The sequence below is a fragment of the Theropithecus gelada genome, chromosome 11 (genome assembly GCF_003255815.1).
Source record: "Theropithecus gelada isolate Dixy chromosome 11, Tgel_1.0, whole genome shotgun sequence".
Classification (NCBI taxonomy): Eukaryota; Metazoa; Chordata; class Mammalia; order Primates; family Cercopithecidae; genus Theropithecus; species Theropithecus gelada.
This window is the reverse complement of record NC_037679.1, coordinates 15,707,324-15,724,789: the sequence shown is the minus strand read 5'-3', so window position 1 is coordinate 15,724,789 and position 17,466 is coordinate 15,707,324. Positions and strand designations below refer to the sequence as shown.

Sequence of the window (17,466 nt, the reverse complement as noted above, 5' to 3'; positions counted from 1 at the left end):
AAATTTATCCCCTCCTCTTACGTGCACCCAGTTTATACTTAACCAGGAACCATCACATTACTGCATTGTCTGTTCACCTGGACCTTGAAAGGAAGGTCCTGAGTCTTATTTATCTTATTGAGTCTCCTCAATACCCAGCTAAAGTACTGGTTACATTAGTTTCCTTCATTTTAATAGGTTTAAATGATAAAGATCCTGTCCAGGATGCTAATCTGTGCAATCTCCTGGAAGCTTCCAATTTCACTACTTCGAGAGAGAAACCGTATTTTGGCTCTAAAGAGGGCTCCTGACTTCGCCACGCTCACCTTCAGTGGTGCTTCACGGCGCAACCACTCCCCTGTGGTTGTCACCTAGATCAAGGACCTATCTAAGGAGAAAACCCAAGGACAGGCAAAGACAGCCCACGCACTTTCAACAGGAACTCGGCCCCTTTCCTAAACGTAGTTCCTCTGATTACCCTCTCCAATTGACGTCTCTATGATCCAATTAGATTTCGAGGCTCAGAGTGTCGCCCTAACCTCACACTGTCCAATAAAAAAAGGAGTTTCAGATTAGCACCAGTTTTGACCAATGGATGAGAAGATGAGCGTGTATTAACCTGTAGAAGCAGCACTGAGAATGATGAGCAGCCAATTTACCCAATGGACCTGCCTACAGCAGCGTAGGCCTCGCCCCAACTGCAGGAGAGCAGGCGGCGGGGGTTGCTGCAGCGATCAGTCTCCACCCGGACTCCGCCATGTTGGGTCTTGTGGGTCGTGTGGCCACTGCTTCGGCCTCCGGGGCCTTGCGGGGACTCACTCCTTCAGCGTCGCTACCCCCAGCTCAGCTCTTACTGCGGGCCGCTCCGACGGCGGTCCATCCTGGTAAGTGCTTTTCTCTAGGAGCTGAAGTTCCATTTTGCCGCCCCATGACCTTGAGCCGGGGAACGATGGTAGCTCGGGCCTAAGGGATCCGTGGTGCTAAAAGTATGCCTGGAGCCGCATTTTGCTCTCTAATGGCAGGAGAACAAGAATGGGACACCCATAGAAGGTTTCTTTGAACCAGCTCTATCCCGTTCTGTATAAAGTTCTTTGTGTGACGGAAAAGGTGCGGGCAGGTGCGTTGACCTTCCGGTTGAATAGGGATATTGAACTCTCGAAAAATGGGTTATTGTGCATGCGGATGGGAAGGCTGTGCAGGCGCTTTATCGATCGCTGCGCGGCCTTCCCTCTTGGACACGCCTTCCGTACAAGCGGAAAGAGGCCTGACTTCGGCTGAGTTTTCCTCTTATTGTGTAAATCTTGGCTTCCGATAACCTTTTACTGTACTGACCCCAGCTCCTTCCTATATCTTTTGTCTGTTAGTCAGGGACTATGCGGCGCAAACATCTCCTTCGCCAAAAGCGGGCGCCGCCACCGGGCGCATCGTGGCGGTCATTGGCGCAGTGGTGGACGTCCAGTTTGATGAGGGACTACCACCAATTCTAAATGCCCTGGAAGTGCAAGGCAGGGAGACCAGACTGGTTTTGGAGGTGGCCCAGCATTTGGGTAAGTAGAATTTATTAGGAATAGTAAAGACCTTGTGTAGCCCAAGTATCCCAAAAACCAAGCTGTCTCCCTCTGTGATGATTTTATCAAAATGACTTTCGTTCTTCTGAGTTTGCTGAAGCCGCATTTAGGTACTGAGAAGGAGTCTTGGTCGACTTAGGTCTTGATACCAATTTTTACTTAATGTATAACCCTGCAATGCCTGTATCTAACAGGTGAGAGCACAGTAAGGACTATTGCTATGGATGGTACGGAAGGCTTGGTTAGAGGCCAGAAAGTACTGGATTCTGGTGCACCAATCAAAATTCCTGTTGGTCCTGAGACTTTGGGCAGAATCATGAATGTTATTGGAGAACCTATTGATGAAAGAGGTCCCATCAAAACCAAACAGTAAGTTGCTCTTAATGCATCTGTGGACGAAGAAACTTACGTTATTTGCAGTTTTACACATTAAGGTGACACGTTCTCATAAAGCAGAATTTGTCTTCTGATACCTTCGATTATTAAAATCACACAGCGCAGTTTCACCTGAAGAAATTAGGATGCAGAATTTCTGATTGACAAAAACTTACTACTTGAGGGTTTTTTTTTTTGTTTGAGAAGGAGTTTTGCTCTCGACTCACTGCAACCTCCACCTCCTGGGTTCAAGCGATTCTCCTGCCTCAGCCTCCTGAGTAGCTGGGATTACAGGTGCATGCCACCATGCCTGGCTAATTTTTGTATTTTTAGTACAGACGGGGTTTCACCATGTTGGCCAGGCTGGTCTCGAACTCCTGATTTCAGGTGATCCACCCACCTCGGCCCCCCAAAGTGCTAGGATAACAGACATGACCCACTGCGCCTGGCTAGTTGAGTATTTTTAAGACTTGCTCTTACTGCTTAGGTTTAGGAGTCTCCAAAACTTGTAGGTTTTTGTATTTGCTATTGCTATGTGAGGGAATGCTGTTAGGTTAAGGCTCAGTAAAATGAAAAATTTATGACAGTTAAAGTAAGGGAATGGGATTATTGTTCCCTAAGATAATGATTTTCTTTATTGCAGAAAGTTGGGTTAGATCCTGGATGATAGTTGATCTAATTTATACAACAAAGGGGAGATAAGACTGTGGTTCCTTAAGTAAAGGGATGGACTTGAGAGTTGATAGGGAAGGATATATAAGATTATCATTTGCTTTCAACAAGGTGAATAGATACCAATTCTCTCTTCTACTTTTACAGATTTGCTGCCATTCATGCTGAGGCTCCAGAGTTCATGGAAATGAGTGTTGAGCAGGAAATTCTGGTGACTGGTATCAAGGTTGTGGATCTGCTAGCTCCCTATGCCAAGGGTGGCAAAATTGGTATGTTATTAAAGGGTACATATTTTCCAAACCTAATATGGGAGGAAAAACTCATACACTGTTACGAGTGGATATTGACATCTATTCCTCACTGATGAGTACATTCTTTCATTCTTCTGAGTTTGCTGAAGCCATATGCAATTTCTGAGAAGGAATAGGATGGATGGAAGGAAGCAATTCCTTTTTTGGAAATTTGCTTAGTTAGGAAAGCAGAACTCTTAAATATTCTTTCTTTTCAACCTCTTATAGGGCTTTTTGGTGGTGCCGGAGTTGGCAAGACTGTACTGATCATGGAGTTAATCAACAATGTCGCCAAAGCCCATGGTGGTTACTCTGTGTTTGCTGGTGTTGGTGAGAGGACCCGTGAAGGCAATGATTTATACCATGAAATGATTGAATCTGGTGTTATCAACTTAAAAGATGCCACCTCTAAGGTCAGCATTGAGCTGATTGATGTCCACATGGTAGTTATGCCAGGAAACTATTGCCAACTGAAGCCATGTTCTATATTTTCTATTTGATGTTTTTTTTCTTTTTAAAATAATTTTAATATTTTCATTTTAGTGTCCCAGGACCTACAAAGGAAATCTGTTAGTGTTTTCCCCCCAGCTTCCAATACACTAGTGGACATTTTCTGTTCTCTTTGATACTGACATTAAATAACATTTCCAGGTTTTCTTTTTGGTAGATAGTCCCATCATTTGAAAGCTAATTTTGGGAGGGGTGGATTGGACGTGGTACATACGTTTCAGCTAAGCCTATTTTGTACTTTTCACTTAATTTGAAAAGGTTTTTATTTCCTTTCTACTATAGTTTTGCCTTAGTAATATAAGAAGCTGTCTTTTTTTGTTTTGAACTGCATCTCTAATAGGGAAAAGAAACTTGCACACAAAAATGTTGACACCTTCTGAGAAAGGATCTGTGGTCATTTCTCCAATTTGGGAACCTTCAGTATGTGGCTTCTCTACTCCTTTGTCAGGTTTTACGATCTATGTATGATTACTGCAGGTAGCGCTGGTATATGGTCAAATGAATGAACCACCTGGTGCTCGTGCCCGGGTAGCTCTTACTGGACTGACTGTGGCTGAATACTTCAGAGACCAAGAAGGTCAAGATGTACTGCTATTTATTGATAATATCTTTCGCTTCACCCAGGCTGGTTCAGAGGTAAGAGGGAAGCTTGAGAGGACCTGGTTCATTTGGCCTTTCTTTGGAGCTATTCAGATGAGGCTAAGGATGTAGACGCCTAAGACCTTTTTTTTCTTTTAGGTGTCTGCATTATTGGGCAGAATCCCTTCTGCCGTGGGCTATCAGCCTACCCTCGCCACTGACATGGGTACTATGCAGGAAAGAATTACCACTACCAAGAAGGGATCTATCACCTCTGTACAGGTAACAAAAATTACATAGATGAAGATGTGATTTGTAGAAAGGCGGGGTGCAGTGGTGCATCTCAGCTACTGAGGAGGCTGAGGTGGGAAGATTGCTTGAGCCCAAGAGATCAGCCTGGGGAACAAAGCGAGACCCTATCTAAAAAAAAAAATGTATGTAGAGAGATGTATAAAACTTATTGGGCCAGGCGCGGTGGCTCATGCCTGTAATCCCAACACTTTGGGAGGCCGAGGTGGGCAGATCATGAGGTCAGGAGTTAGAGACCAGCCTGGCCAACATGGTGAAACCCTGTCTCTACTAAAGATATAAAAAATTAGCCGGGCATGGTGGCAGACGCCTGTAATCCCAGCTACTCAGAGGCTGAGGCAGGAGAATCGCTTGAATCCCGGAGGCAGAGGTTGCAGTGAGCCGATATCGCGCCATTGCACTCCAGCCTGGGCAACAGGGCGAGACTCCGTCTCAAATAAATAAATAACTTAGTTATTTACATCTCAAAAAGGTCTGTTAACTGGGGTTCATGAGCTCCCTGGAATAATGTGTAAAAGTCTGTGTGTGTGCATGTTAAAGACCCTAAAAGGTTAAGAAATACCCAAAATAATTGAAGGTAGGTCGGGCGGGGTGGCTCACGCCTGTAATCTTAGCACTTTTGGAGACCGAGGCAGGCGAATCACTTGAGGTTAGGAGTTCGAAACCAGCTTGGCCAACATAGTGAAACCCCGTCTCTGCTAAAACTACAAAAAACTAGCCAGGCGTAGTGGTGTGCGCTAGTAATCCCAGCTAGTCGGGGGGCTGAGGCAGGAGAATCGTTTGAATCCGGGAGGTTGCAGTGAGCCAAGATTGGGGCACTGCACTCCAGCTTGGGCGACAGAGTAAGACTCTGTCTCAAAAAAAACATAAATGAAGGTATACATTTAAATGTAGATCACAAAGCAATGGTTTCTAGTCTAAGGGGAGTCCAGAGCTATATGGGAACTTAGCATTAAATATTTACTGTATTAGGGCTGGGTGCAGTGGCTCATGCCTATAATTCTAGCACTTTGGGAGGCCAAGGCAGGTGGATCATGAGGTCAGGAAATCCAGACCATCCTGACTAGCACAGTGAAACCCCATCTCTACTAAAAATACAAAAGATTAGCTGGGTGTGGTGGCACCTGCCTGTAGTTCCAGCTACTCGGGAGGCTGAGGCAGGAGAATTGCTTGAACCTGGGAGGCGGAGGTTGCAGGAGGTTGTGGTGAGCTGAGATTGCACCACTGCACTCCAGCCTGGGCGACAGAGAGATATTCCATCTCAAAAAAAAAAAAAAAATTACTGCATTAATGTAGTATACATTTTCAAATATATATAGATGGGATATATAGTAAAATTACATAAATTTTATGTATAGTAAGAACATGGCTAAACTGTAGAAACTTTTCATGATTCAATTTAATGAACTATTGTGCAAGAAGTTTTTTGTTCTTGTTTTTAATTCTTTTTTTTTTTTTTTTGAGATGGAGTTTCACTCTCATTGCCCAGGCTGGAGTGCAGTGGGCGCGATCTTGCCTCACTGCAACCTCCACCTCCTGGGTTCAGGTGATTCCTTTGTCTCAGCCTCCTGAGTAGCAGGGATCATAGGCACCCAACACCAGACCCAGTTAATTTTTGTATTTTTAATAGAGACAGGGTTTCACCATGTTAGTCAGGCTGGTCTTGAACTCCTGACCTCAGGTGATCTGCCCGACTCAGCCTCCCAAAGTGTTGGGCTTACAGGCGTGAGCCACTGCGCCTGGCTTTTTGAGACAGTCTGTCGCCTAGGCTAGAGTGCAGTGGCACGATCTTGGCTCGCTATAACCTCCACCTCCCAGGTTCAAGCGATTCACCTGCCTCAGCCTCCTGTGTAGCTGGAATTACAGGCATGCGCCACCACGCCTGGCTAATTTTTGTATTTTTTTTTTTTTTTTTTAGTAGAGATGGGGTTTTACCATGTTGGTCAGGCTGGTCTCGAACTGACCTCGTGATCTGCCTGCCTTGGTCTCCCAAAGTGCTAGTTTTACAGGCGTGAGCCACCGTGCCCCACCCCCAGCTTCATGTTTTTAATTCTAAAAGTGGGTATTATTAAAATAGAGTTAAAATACAAGATGAAGAGCAAAAAGAATGATATTAAAAATTCTTCCATCATGGCTGAGAGACCAGATAATCTGTCAGCTTATTCAGCAGGTATTAGGGGTGGTAAGAAGGGTCTTTGGAGTGCTAAATGGAATGAGATGGTAAATATACGTCAGAAAGGGGGATGGCTTAAGTAAAATTACTTTGGTTTGCTGGGTGTGGTGGCTCACACCTATAATCCAGCAGTTTGGGAGGCCAAGGCGGGTGGATCACGAGGTCAGGAGTTCAAGACTAGCCTGGCCAAGATGGTGAAACCCCATCTCTACTAAAAGTACAAAAAAATTAGCCGGATGTGGTGGCGGGCACCTGTAGTCCCAGCCACTCGGGAAGCTGAGGCAGAGAATTGCTTGAATCCGGGAGGCAGAGGTTGCGGTGAGCCGAGATTGCGTCACTGCACTCCAGCCTGGGCAACAGAGCGAGACCCTGTCTCAAAAAAAAAAAGATACTTTTAAAACAAAAAAAAATTTACTTTGGTTCCTGCTCTACTTCATGGGATCTCATTTTAGGCTATCTATGTGCCTGCTGATGACTTGACTGACCCTGCTCCTGCTACTACGTTTGCCCATTTGGATGCTACCACTGTACTGTCACGTGCCATTGCTGAGCTGGGCATCTATCCAGCTGTGGATCCTCTAGACTCCACCTCTCGCATCATGGATCCCAACATTGTTGGCAGTGAGCATTACGATGTTGCCCGTGGGGTGCAAAAAATCCTGCAGGTGAGTATATTACTATGTGGGATCACTGTCCGGAAAGTTAAAAAGAGGGATTGTGGGGACTGTTTTAGGACTGGATCTTTCTTTTTTTTTTTTTTTGAGACGGAGTCTCGCTCTGTCGCCCAGGCTGGAGTGCAGTGGCCGGATCTCAGCTCACTGCAAGCTCCGCCTCCCGGGTTCACGCCATTCTCCTGCCTCAGCCTCCCGAGTAGCTGGGACTACAGGCGCCCGCCACCTCGCCCGGCTAGTTTTTTGTATTTTTTTTAGTAGAGACGGGGTTTCACCGTGTTAGCCAGGATGGTCTCGATCTCCCGACCTCGTGATCCGCCCCTCTCGGCCTCCCAAAGTGCTGGGATTACAGGCTTGAGCCACCGCGCCCGGCCAGGACTGGATCTTCCTTAGTGATTTGTGTGATTTGTTTTGGAGCAAGGAAAGTTGAGGCTAGCAATTGCTAGTGAGAGCTAATGAGGTCTCTTGAGTTTCCAGGTACTTAACGCTGTGGCATGCAATATTTTTCTTTTTTTTTTTTTTGAGATGGCGTCTCTGTCGCTGAAGCTGGAGTGCAGTGGCGCCATCTCGGCTCACTGCAACCTCCGCCTTCCAGGTTCAAGCGATTCTGCTGCCTCAGCCTCTTGAGTACCTGGGATTACAGGCGCGTGCCACCACACCCAGCTAATTTTTCTATTTTTAGTAGAGACGGTTTCACCAGTTGGTCAGGCTGGTCTTGAACTCTTGACCTTGTGATCTGCCCACCTCAGCCTTTCAAAGTACTGGGATTACAGGTGTGAGCCACCGCACCCGGTGGAATGCAGTATTTTTCTAACAGCACCAAACTAGGACTATGGAGAACAAGAAAGACACTAATCTTTCTTGGCTGAGGGTCCTCATACCACCACCACCCTCTCTGCTCCCTAGCATGTAACTTTCCCTTTGTTAGCTTGTCCAAATTAAAGGAATGAGAGTACTTAACTCAGGCTTCTTTTTTCTCACAGGACTACAAATCCCTCCAGGATATCATTGCCATCCTGGGTATGGATGAACTTTCTGAGGAAGACAAGTTGACCGTGTCCCGTGCACGGAAAATACAGCGTTTTTTGTCTCAGCCATTCCAGGTTGCTGAGGTCTTCACAGGTCATATGGGGAAGCTGGTACCCCTGAAGGAGACCATCAAAGGATTCCAACAGATTTTGGCAGGTGAGATTTTGAGTACAAAGCTGAACATAAGATCACAGAAAAGCCAAAATCTTGAATGTTTACTGTGCTGTGGTCCCATTCCAACGACCATCAAGCAATATATAATATACTATGCCTAATTATATTTTTAATTAAAAAACAAACTTTCCCATTAATTTTGTTTGAAAATACTCTACATGACCGGACGCGGTGGCTCACACCTATAATCCCAGCACTTTGGGAGGCCAAGCCAGGTGGATCACGAGGTCAGGAGATTGAGACCATTCTGGCTAACGGTGAAACCCCGTATCTACTAAAAATACAAAAAAATTAGCCGGGTGTGGTGGCGGGCGCCTGTAGGGGAGGCTGAGGCAGGAGAATGGCTTGAACCCAGGAGGTGGAGCTTGCAGTGCGCCGAGATCGCGCCACTGCACTCCAGTCTGGGGGACAGAGCAAGACTCCGTCTCAAAAAGAAAATACTCTACATTTAATTTGTGATTTGTTACTTGATGCTTTAGCTCCCTTTTATTTTATACGTATTTTCTGAGACTGAGTCTCTCGCCCAGGTTGGAGTACACTGGTGCAATCTTGACTGACTGCAACCTCCACCTCCCAGGTTCAGGTGATACTCCAGCCTCAACCATCCAAGTAGCTGGGATTACAGGCACATGCCACCATGCATAATTTTTGTATTTTTAGTAGCCATGGGGTTTCACCATGTTGGCCAGGCTTGTCTCAAACTCCTGACCTTAGGTGATCCGCCCGCCTTGGCCTCCCAAAGTGCTGGGATTACAGGTGTGAGCCACCATGCCTGACCCATGTGTTCTTAATTCATACTGTATCATGTCTTGTAAATTTGATTTGTGAGGAAAATTTAAGCTTTCTAAGATGACCTTAAGTCATCACATTCTAACTGATGGCCTCAAGTGGTAAGGAATGTTACACGATGCAGAAAATTGATATCCCTCCACTTCTTACTTTTTTTTTTTCCCCCGTCATACAGGTGAATATGACCATCTCCCAGAACAGGCCTTCTATATGGTGGGACCCATTGAAGAAGCTGTGGCAAAAGCTGATAAGCTGGCTGAAGAGCATGCGTCGTGAGGGGTCCTTGTCCTCTGTACTGTCCCTCTCCTTGCCCCTAACCCAAAAAGCTTCATTTATCTGTGTTGGCTGCACAAGAGCCTTGATTGAAGATATATTCTGTCTGAACGGTATTTAAGGTTTCCAATAAAATGTACACCCCTCAGAATTTGTCTGATTCTCTTGGTTCTGACAACATAGTCAACACTCAAGGGTTATGTATTTAGTTTTAGTTTTAGAGACACGGTGTCTGGCTGTGTTGCCAAGACTGGTCTCCGACTCCTGGGCTCCAGATCTCCCACCTCAGTCTCCTGAGTAGCTGGGGCTACAGGTGTATGCAGTCTCACATCACCAGCACTATTTTCAACAATTAGATTTTTAGAGTGGCTATGAGAAGCAGGTTCAGCTTGAAGTGGGCCATGTATGTTTGAAATTGGTCCTTAAAACTAGCCATTCTCTTTTGTTGATGGGCAATCGTACCTCTCACGCGGGGTTTCCTTTGGGTAGTGTGATCTTAGTAAGGCCTCAGTTTGGGGCCTTTAGTTCAATACAAGTTGATGTGTTTTTTTTGTTTTGTTTTTTTTGGGGGGGGCCTCTATTTCATGTGGCACATCCCTACTTCTTGGTTAAAAATAGGTCTTTTTTGAAGGGCATATTGGGAAAAACTCGTTTTAGAAGTAACCGATTTCCAGGGGTTAATCTGAGTTTAATGAATTTTCAAGAAATAGTGATGAATACTGATCTTTGTTAAAATTGAATCAAAACGGTTCTCTACATCTTGGTTAGGCCTTCATGTCTTCAGAAAGTGTACTGAAATACTTCCTGACATTTTGGGCAAGTCTAAATAAAAGTTGCTTGTGATTGCTTGAGGCTATGCGGAGGCATATGAGGCCTAGTTCACCCTCTGTGAAGATCCCTTATGAAAGTCCAGAAAAGAGAATCTCAAGGGAATAGCAATTTTCAGGGTTGCTGGCTTGGGCTTCTAAACTAACGAAGTTAGGTTATTTTCCTTTCATTTTAGCCTACTGAAAGGTGCAGGGGTAGAAGGTGTATTTCACCATTTCAATTTAAAAGAAGCTTGCAAGGTCAGATTGGGTTCCCCTTGTGTTCTTTTCCGGGACCAGACTCATCCTACTGCCCTCTCGCGGTAGCACTGGAGACTCTGCAATAACTCTGATCCCATTTTCAAATCCACGAAGGCCATTTGCTGGGATGTGGCTCTCAGTTAAGGACTGTTTACAGACCAGCTGGGGCTTTTGTCCTGGGGAGGAGCCTGCATCTATAAGCTCCACCCGCTGAGGCCATCAAGTTAGGTAGAAGCTGGGCGGGGACAAGCTGAGCTCCCAATTCAGAGGCCCCTGGGGGCTGAAGGTTGGGGAGGGCTTTTTGGCGCGGCGCCAGGGGTGGAGTAGGGGCCTCTAAGCTTCCTTCCATCTGCCTATGACGTCCTTGGCAGCAGCCTCTCCCGCAGTCTCTACTGTGTCATGATCTGGACAGAAGGTGGAGCCCCTGAGCTGCTTGTGCTGGTAGTTTGCTCCCAGAAAAGCTTGGATTTGGGGAAATGCTGAGTTATGGGGGTGGGGACACTTCCTCTAGGTCCTGACTCTGGAGTGGGTAAGAAGCTGGTAGAAAAAGCCCTAGCGTACAGGTCAGCCCTTTCTGCTTTGTTTTCTCACGTCACCCGATACAGACCTGGGAACTGAAATCCTAAAGGTCTTTTGCATCCCTCCACCCCTTCCCCCAACACGTTCACGTCCTTCAGCGTTTATCGAGAACCTTCTCCCTCTCAGTAGCTGCAACTATTTATTTCCTTCCCCCTTTGCCCGCCTCTTCTACCACGCCACTGGAGTGTCAACACAGCTCTAACCTTCCTCCATATTTCTCCTGGTCTGCCCTGTCCTCGCCTCCTCCCTCTCTCCACCCAGAGAAGGCCCCGCCCTTCCCTCCTCCCTCCCCACCCAGTCTGTCACACAGGGACATCACCCTACAGCAGTTCAGGCTGTGTGGTTCGCAGGAAGCATACACTGGCTTTTTGATTGTTGCTAGTTCCCAGTTCACAGTTTGGAAGGATCCAACACCAGCCTTCACGTGAAGTGGGGGCCCAAGGACAGTGAGGAGCTGGGTGGTCCCAACCTCGAGCCCTGCCAGCCTGACATGGGTGAGTATGGGGACCAGCCCCGGGGAAGGCCTGAGGGATGCCTACTCCCTCCCTGGCTGACTCAGCAGGGGTGGGGCCTAACCTTTGCTCATTTGGGGGGTGAAGGAGAGGAAACAGGACTCTAGGGGACGGGGGGCACAGGGCTCAGCTGGCGAGGCTGCCGACCACGGGATCCTGAGTATGGGCAAGCCCCAGCTCTAAGTAAGAGCCCCAGACGCACCTTAGGCCAGGGCTTTCCCAACCCCCTCCCCGCCGCCCCGTGCAGGATTGCCCCTGCTCCTCGCCATTTAAGCTGTTGAGATTCAAGGAAATTTTGACAGTACTCACTGCTAGCCCCCATAAAAGTAAAGCCCGCTTTTGGCAGTGCTGGAAGGTCTTGAAAGTGCCTCCCCTCCCTCTCATTTTTCTAAGGCCTTTTAAGTCTGCCTTCTCTCCTCCCCCACCTTGACCCACCTTCAGGTGGGGGCTGCACTGAGCAGCTGCTTCCTGTTGCCCCAGGGACTGAAGCAAGGTTGGTGGTGGTTGGGGGAAAACTGAACCAAAGTCGATTCTCGCGGTCCCACATCAGCCTCACTAGGGCTGCTATTGATGGCCCCCACACTACAGTTACTGAGGGCACTGAGTGGGAGGAAGGATTGAGGTTGAGAGGATAGGAGGTTTTTGCCCTCGTAGCTTCCTGATTCCAAATGCCCCACAGCTGTAGGGATGGGGCCCTGAGGAGCTGAAACACGGGGAACCTGTTCACCTAGTAGGGCGCTGCGCGTGACCCCCAGCAGGTTCGGCCTTGAGTTCCCTCTCCTGCATCCCTAGGGGCCTCCTAGGAGCCCATGTAGCTCTCGCTGCCTTCCCCGGCCACCTTTGTGAGGCGGTCTTTGCTGGTGCCCTGGCAGCGCGGGCAGAGCTTTCCCGAGTCCTTCCTTTCGGACCTACCACCATCCCCCACTTCACCGCAGAAGTTTGTCTCTTTCTGGGATCTGTTCTCTTCCTCCCATCTGGGATCCTTCCTGGTTCTGGCCCCTAGGAGACGCCACCCGCTTCCCTCTCCCCCAGTGGATCCTTCGCGACTGCTCTCCTGAGCGGTTGTCCTCACCTCGGTAGCTCCTGCCCCTTTAAGCACCACCTCCTCCCCTCCGCCGCCGCCGGCCCAGGGCTGGGGGAGGAGGCGCCGCCGCCGCCCGGCTCGGCCACCTGCGCCGCTGCCGCCGCCGCCGCCCGCGGCCCGGCCCTGCTCCAGGTGAGGCCCGGCACCCACCTCCAGCTCCGGAGTCCCCTGGCGGGCCGTTCCTGCGGTATCCTGCCCCGGGATCCCTGCTGCCCCGGGATTCGGGATCTGACTCTCCCCCTCAGGGAGCTGCCCTTCCTCTCTGCCCTGAACTATCTACTCGCCCATTTTTCCCCTATCCTTTGCGACCGGAATCCGGAGGCTTCTCACGCCTCTCCGCCATCCTCTCTCGAGTACCCTTCCTATTCTGGGCCCAGGATCTCCCCCTCCCCCGCGCCTTCTTCGCCAGAAAAATCTCCCGCGGTCTGGGTTTCGCCTCCTCCCCTCTGGAACTAGCGCTTTCCCACGCCTTCCTAACCCCAATGGGAGGGGGGATACCCACCCCAACTCCTCTCCTTCCCCGTAGTAAGGGGGGCGGGGGAGCAACATCGACAACACTATCTGCCCCTGCTCCGCTCAGCCCTTTAAGTTCAGTTAAGTCTCATCTAAACCTTTTCTGTAGTCCTCACCCCACCCTACATCTCCTGGAGCTTGGGGTCCAACCTCAGCACCGCCTACTGAGCCCAGGTGGGAAGGGCTCTCCTCTTGGGCCTAGGGTTGGTCGGTGCAGCCTAGGAAGGCCCCTCCCCCAGAACCTGGGAGCTGGGGGCTAGGGCGCTGCCGGAATCTTGTGCTTCAGGGCCTCAGGGACGGTTGGGAGAGAGTGGGTGGGGAGCTGGGTCTAAATCTCTAAGGGAGTTGGGGCGATGAGGAAGGCAGGAGAAGTCCAGTCTTCTCTGTTCCGGTGCAAAGGAAGCCCCCCGACTCCCTAGGAAATAGGGGCTTTCTGTAACTTACAGGACCACCATAGAGAATCCCATTGGGAAGTTTGGAAACAAGACTGTGCGAATCTGAGGAGCCACCTGTCGACTTAAAGGGGAGAAAGGGGCCGGGGTGGGGTGGTGTTCGCCTGTAATCCCAGTACTTTGGGAGGCCAAGGCGGGCAGATCACTTGAGGTCAGGAGTTCTAAACCAGCCTGGGCAACATGGCAAAACCCCGTCTCTACAAAATATACAAAAATTAGCTGGTCGTGGTGGCGTGTGCCTGTAATCCCAGCTACTCGGGAGGTTGAGGCACAAGAATCGCTTGAACCTGGAAAGTGTAGGTTGCAGCAAGCTGAAATCACGACACTGCACTCCAGCATGGGCGACAGAGCAAGACTGTCTCAAAAAAAAAAAAAAAAAAAAAAAGTGGGGAAAGAAGGGGAGGGGTATGGTCCTTGTGATGTATTAGGAGAATCTAGCCTTTCCAGAATACAGAGAAGGTGAAGACTTTTGCTTTAACCTGTGTGTGTGTGTGGGGGTGTCCAGCTGGAATGGTTACTCGGCTGAGAGCCATCTCCCTGCTAGACAGACCCTGTTAACAGTATGATCCATTCAGCCAGTGAGGGGAAGAGAGGTCTTTAATTATCCCACCTCCATTAGAGAATTCCCCCTCCGCCCCCAGTCCAGCTGCGTCCCTAGCTATGCTCTGTCATTTCCCACTCCTTACCTCCAGAATTAGGGGACTGGGTATCAGGATCTGCTTCAGACTCTTCTAAGTCATGTTTGGAGGGGGTGCTGAGGGGAGGAGAGGGTGTTCAGCAGTGGTGTTTGGGGTTGGATGCCAGGAGTATCTGGTGGGGGAGAGGGAAGGACGTAGAGGGATGCAAACGAATCCCCTTCTCTCTCTTCCTCCTCCCAGCCCCAGCCATCTGGCTCCAGAGTGGAGCCAGGCACCGTGGCAGCTGACCCCAGAGTCAGGGAGGTGCCGCAGGAACACAGGAGGGTGAGAAATGGGGAGCAGGTGCTAGTTTGTCCCTCCCCATTCTCTTCATTACTAGTCCAGTGGCCTGGCTTGAGGTTCAGCCTATTCCCTGGAGACTCTCCTTACAAGTTGCTGATAAAATGACCATTTGCCCCTTCCCCTTTCTAGTAGCTTCCTGAAAGGAAATGGGTGGGGAAAAGAGAGGTGGGTGGGTGATCAGCCACATCTGATGGGATTGAGGAATGTTTGAGGACATTTGGGGTCAGTCTGCCCTCTGTCCTCTGGATGGGGGGAGAAGCACAGCTGCAGAATGGGAGGCCTTATAGCAGGAAGTAAACATCCAGCTGTTGGGCACACTGTCACCCCAACCTCATCCTTCCTCAGAGCAGGGAAGATCCTGATTAGATGAGATGAGGTGGGGGTCTCATTCAGGGGTGAAGATGATTGCAGTCTTTCTGCACCAGATGGGAAGAATGGATCCTACCTCGTTTTCTTTTCTAATCCCAGGTGGTCCTCTGCTATCCAACACCCCTCTCCCAGCCGCTCCTGGCTGGAATAGTCCTAAAGGTTGCCCTGGAGACTAGCCCTGGGGCTCGGAAGGGGTGGGGGCAGTCAGTGGGGCACAGGAGTAACCGGCTCTTCCGGAGCACAGAGGAGCCAGCGGTGGGTGTGTGTGGGTGTGGGGAGGGGCGTGGCTACACCCGTCTGATGGGCGCAGGCTCCTCCCCTGCCTGCCCAGTCCCCGACTGGCCGGCCCCCTTTAAGATTGGGAGCGGGAGGTAGGAAGATCCTCCCTCATCTGCCCTGGAAAAGGGAAGGGAAGAAAAAGGGATACCAGCTTCCTTACCCCCACCCCCATCCCGCCGCCCTTGAGGCGTCAGTTTTATGCCTTTCTTCCCCAGCCTTTTTTATTTGGGGATAGAGAGGCATTTCTTAGCAGAAGTTTGCCAGAGCCCTCCTTTCTCTAGAAGGAAGGAAACCTCTCCTCTGAGTGTGACCTCCACCTACTCAGGGATTTGAGGTCGGCAGGCTGTTGGAGGAGTATTTTTTTTTCCCCAAGGTGACCTGTAAATCTGTTGTTTCGACAGGGAGGAGAGAAGGGTTTTGGTTTCCACCTGCCTATTCCCTCCACTGGTAATCTACTTATCTCGAGAGACGAAGAGAAACCCCCTTAACCTTCTCTATCTGTGGCCCACACACTCTATGAGCCTTTGCTAAAGCTAGCTTCCTTCTTATCCTCTCTGAGCCATTTGTAGGGGATGAGGGGTGGGGTGGAGTCTTTCCCCAAAACTCAGGAAGAGCCCACCCCTCTGTGGAGTAAGGAAATCCCATCTAGACTGATGGATCTCACCCCCCCAACTCTGCCCATTTTTCAGATCTCTTTCCTCCTCAGACCCCCAGAGGAAATATATTTGTTGACACCCCCCCCCCCAACTTGCCAGAGTTTCATCATCCCCACTCTGTCGCTTTTCCAGAATATTCAGCAGCCTGAGCTTTGCACAGTTTAGGCCATTGTTTCTAGAACCGCGTTGCACTGAATTGAATGGGAATTATCTTGAAGCCTGCAGAGTGTTGAGTTGCAAGGAAAGGAAACCAGGTTAACTTTCTTGTCATATTTTATCCACTATTTGACCTTGAAGAAGTCATTGAACCTCTTTGGGTCTTAATTTCTTCATCTGATGAAGGAGAGAAGGATGAACTAGAAATTCTCTAAGCTCTAATATCATATGACACTGTTCTTCATCCTGGGGCTCTGCAATAGACATTTTAGGTGACAGCCAAACTCTAGTCCTCTGCTAGATTTTACTTTTCTGTTCTGAGTTTTCACACAGTTATGTAGCCCTGTCAGAAAAAAATTACCAGAATTATAGAATGGGTGGACATTTGTGACATCTTTTTGCTGATTAGTTTTCAGCTTATCCTTTACTTCTCTGACTGCATTTAGGCTACACTCAGGTCTTTGCTGTCTGGTTCCAGAGCCGAACCTTCTTTCCCCTACGCACAGGAATCTTTCCTTTCCAGTGACCAGGACCCTGCAGATGTCGCCAGCAAAGTGGTGATCCAGGCAGGACCAGGCAGCACTGAAGGGACAGAGGTGAGTGGGTGGCAGACTCTCTTGCCTTTCCCCATCCCTTTAGCGCCCTGAGTGAGTAACCTTTCTATTTCCAAGTTTCCATTACCCTACCTGGGAAACAACTGCCCCCGAAATTCCCCTGACTCTCACCCCCTACCAGCTTGTTAGAGAAGTGGCACATGCCTTTGGGCCTAGACATTTGGTCTAGTCTTTTAGGTTAACCTTGGAACTGTGGCACGCCTTTCAGTTTGCCCTGTGTGAGGCAGGACTACTGCCGCCATGAGATGCGGGTGCAGAGGGAGCTGCCAGGTGGGCAAGGTGGCCAGGGTTGCAGGAGACACAGCGGCGCTAGGACCCAGGTCCGGGTCGGGAAGAGAGGCTGGCAGGCTTTAGGACCCTGTGGCGGAGGCCGCGTGGGGAGACTCTCTCCCGGCCGAGGCTTCTCCGCCCCCTCCGGCTGCGACTCACTCCTCCCCCGCCGGCCATGTTGGCTCCTCTCGGGCCCCGCGGTTGAGCCGCGTCCCCCTCCCCTCTCCCGGACCCCGGACCCCAGACCCCCTCCCCCAGCGGGCGTCTCCACCCCTTCTGGCGCCCGGAGCGCGGCCATGTGAACTGCCTGTTACCCGGGGAGAGACGAGCCCCGAGCCTGGCTGGACGCCGCTGCCTCAGGTTTGTGGGGTCTGTGGCCAGGGGCCTGAGGGGGAGAGAGCCCCACTTTCATCCGAGACTTCCCCCGGGGAACAGAGGCTCCAGAGCCGGCTTGAACCTCGCCGGGGCAGGAAGCCGACTGGAGCTTATTTCCTGAGAGGATCCAACCTGAGGCGAGGGTCTCCTTGCCCTGGGGTCTGGGAGG

General features: G+C 49.8%; 2 protein-coding genes and 2 non-coding genes across 5 annotated transcripts in view; all 4 read left to right on the top strand.

Moving 5' to 3' along the window:
* Positions 1-626: 626 nt before the first annotated feature.
* On the top strand, positions 627-9,542 carry ATP5F1B (ATP synthase F1 subunit beta). Its single transcript, XM_025401306.1, has 10 exons — positions 627-863; positions 1,344-1,526; positions 1,742-1,916; positions 2,742-2,863; positions 3,113-3,297; positions 3,872-4,030; positions 4,133-4,255; positions 6,908-7,120; positions 8,110-8,311; positions 9,294-9,542. Exons 1-10 carry the CDS (start codon positions 737-739, stop codon positions 9,392-9,394), a joined length of 1,590 nt encoding a protein of 529 aa, XP_025257091.1. The 5' UTR covers positions 627-736; the 3' UTR covers positions 9,395-9,542.
* LOC112635682 lies at positions 1,596-1,669 on the top strand. Its single transcript, XR_003122016.1, has one exon. It is a non-coding gene; the product is annotated as a small nucleolar RNA SNORD59 (small nucleolar RNA).
* On the top strand, positions 2,950-3,016 carry LOC112635683. The gene has a single exon (XR_003122017.1). It is a non-coding gene; the product is annotated as a small nucleolar RNA SNORD59 (small nucleolar RNA).
* A 1,799-nt stretch (positions 9,543-11,341) lies between the features above and the next one.
* BAZ2A (bromodomain adjacent to zinc finger domain 2A) overlaps positions 11,342-17,466 on the top strand; it is a 39,623-nt gene continuing 33,498 nt past the window's right edge. Inside the window, exon 1 of one of the 2 annotated variants that reach the window (XM_025401305.1) lies at positions 11,342-11,531. In XM_025401305.1, the coding sequence (XP_025257090.1) occupies positions 11,528-11,531 (4 nt within the window). In that variant the 5' untranslated portion in view covers positions 11,342-11,527. Of the gene's footprint in view, positions 11,532-17,074; positions 17,283-17,466 lie in introns of those variants that run through there. The other variant, XM_025401304.1, reaches the window with a different exon arrangement.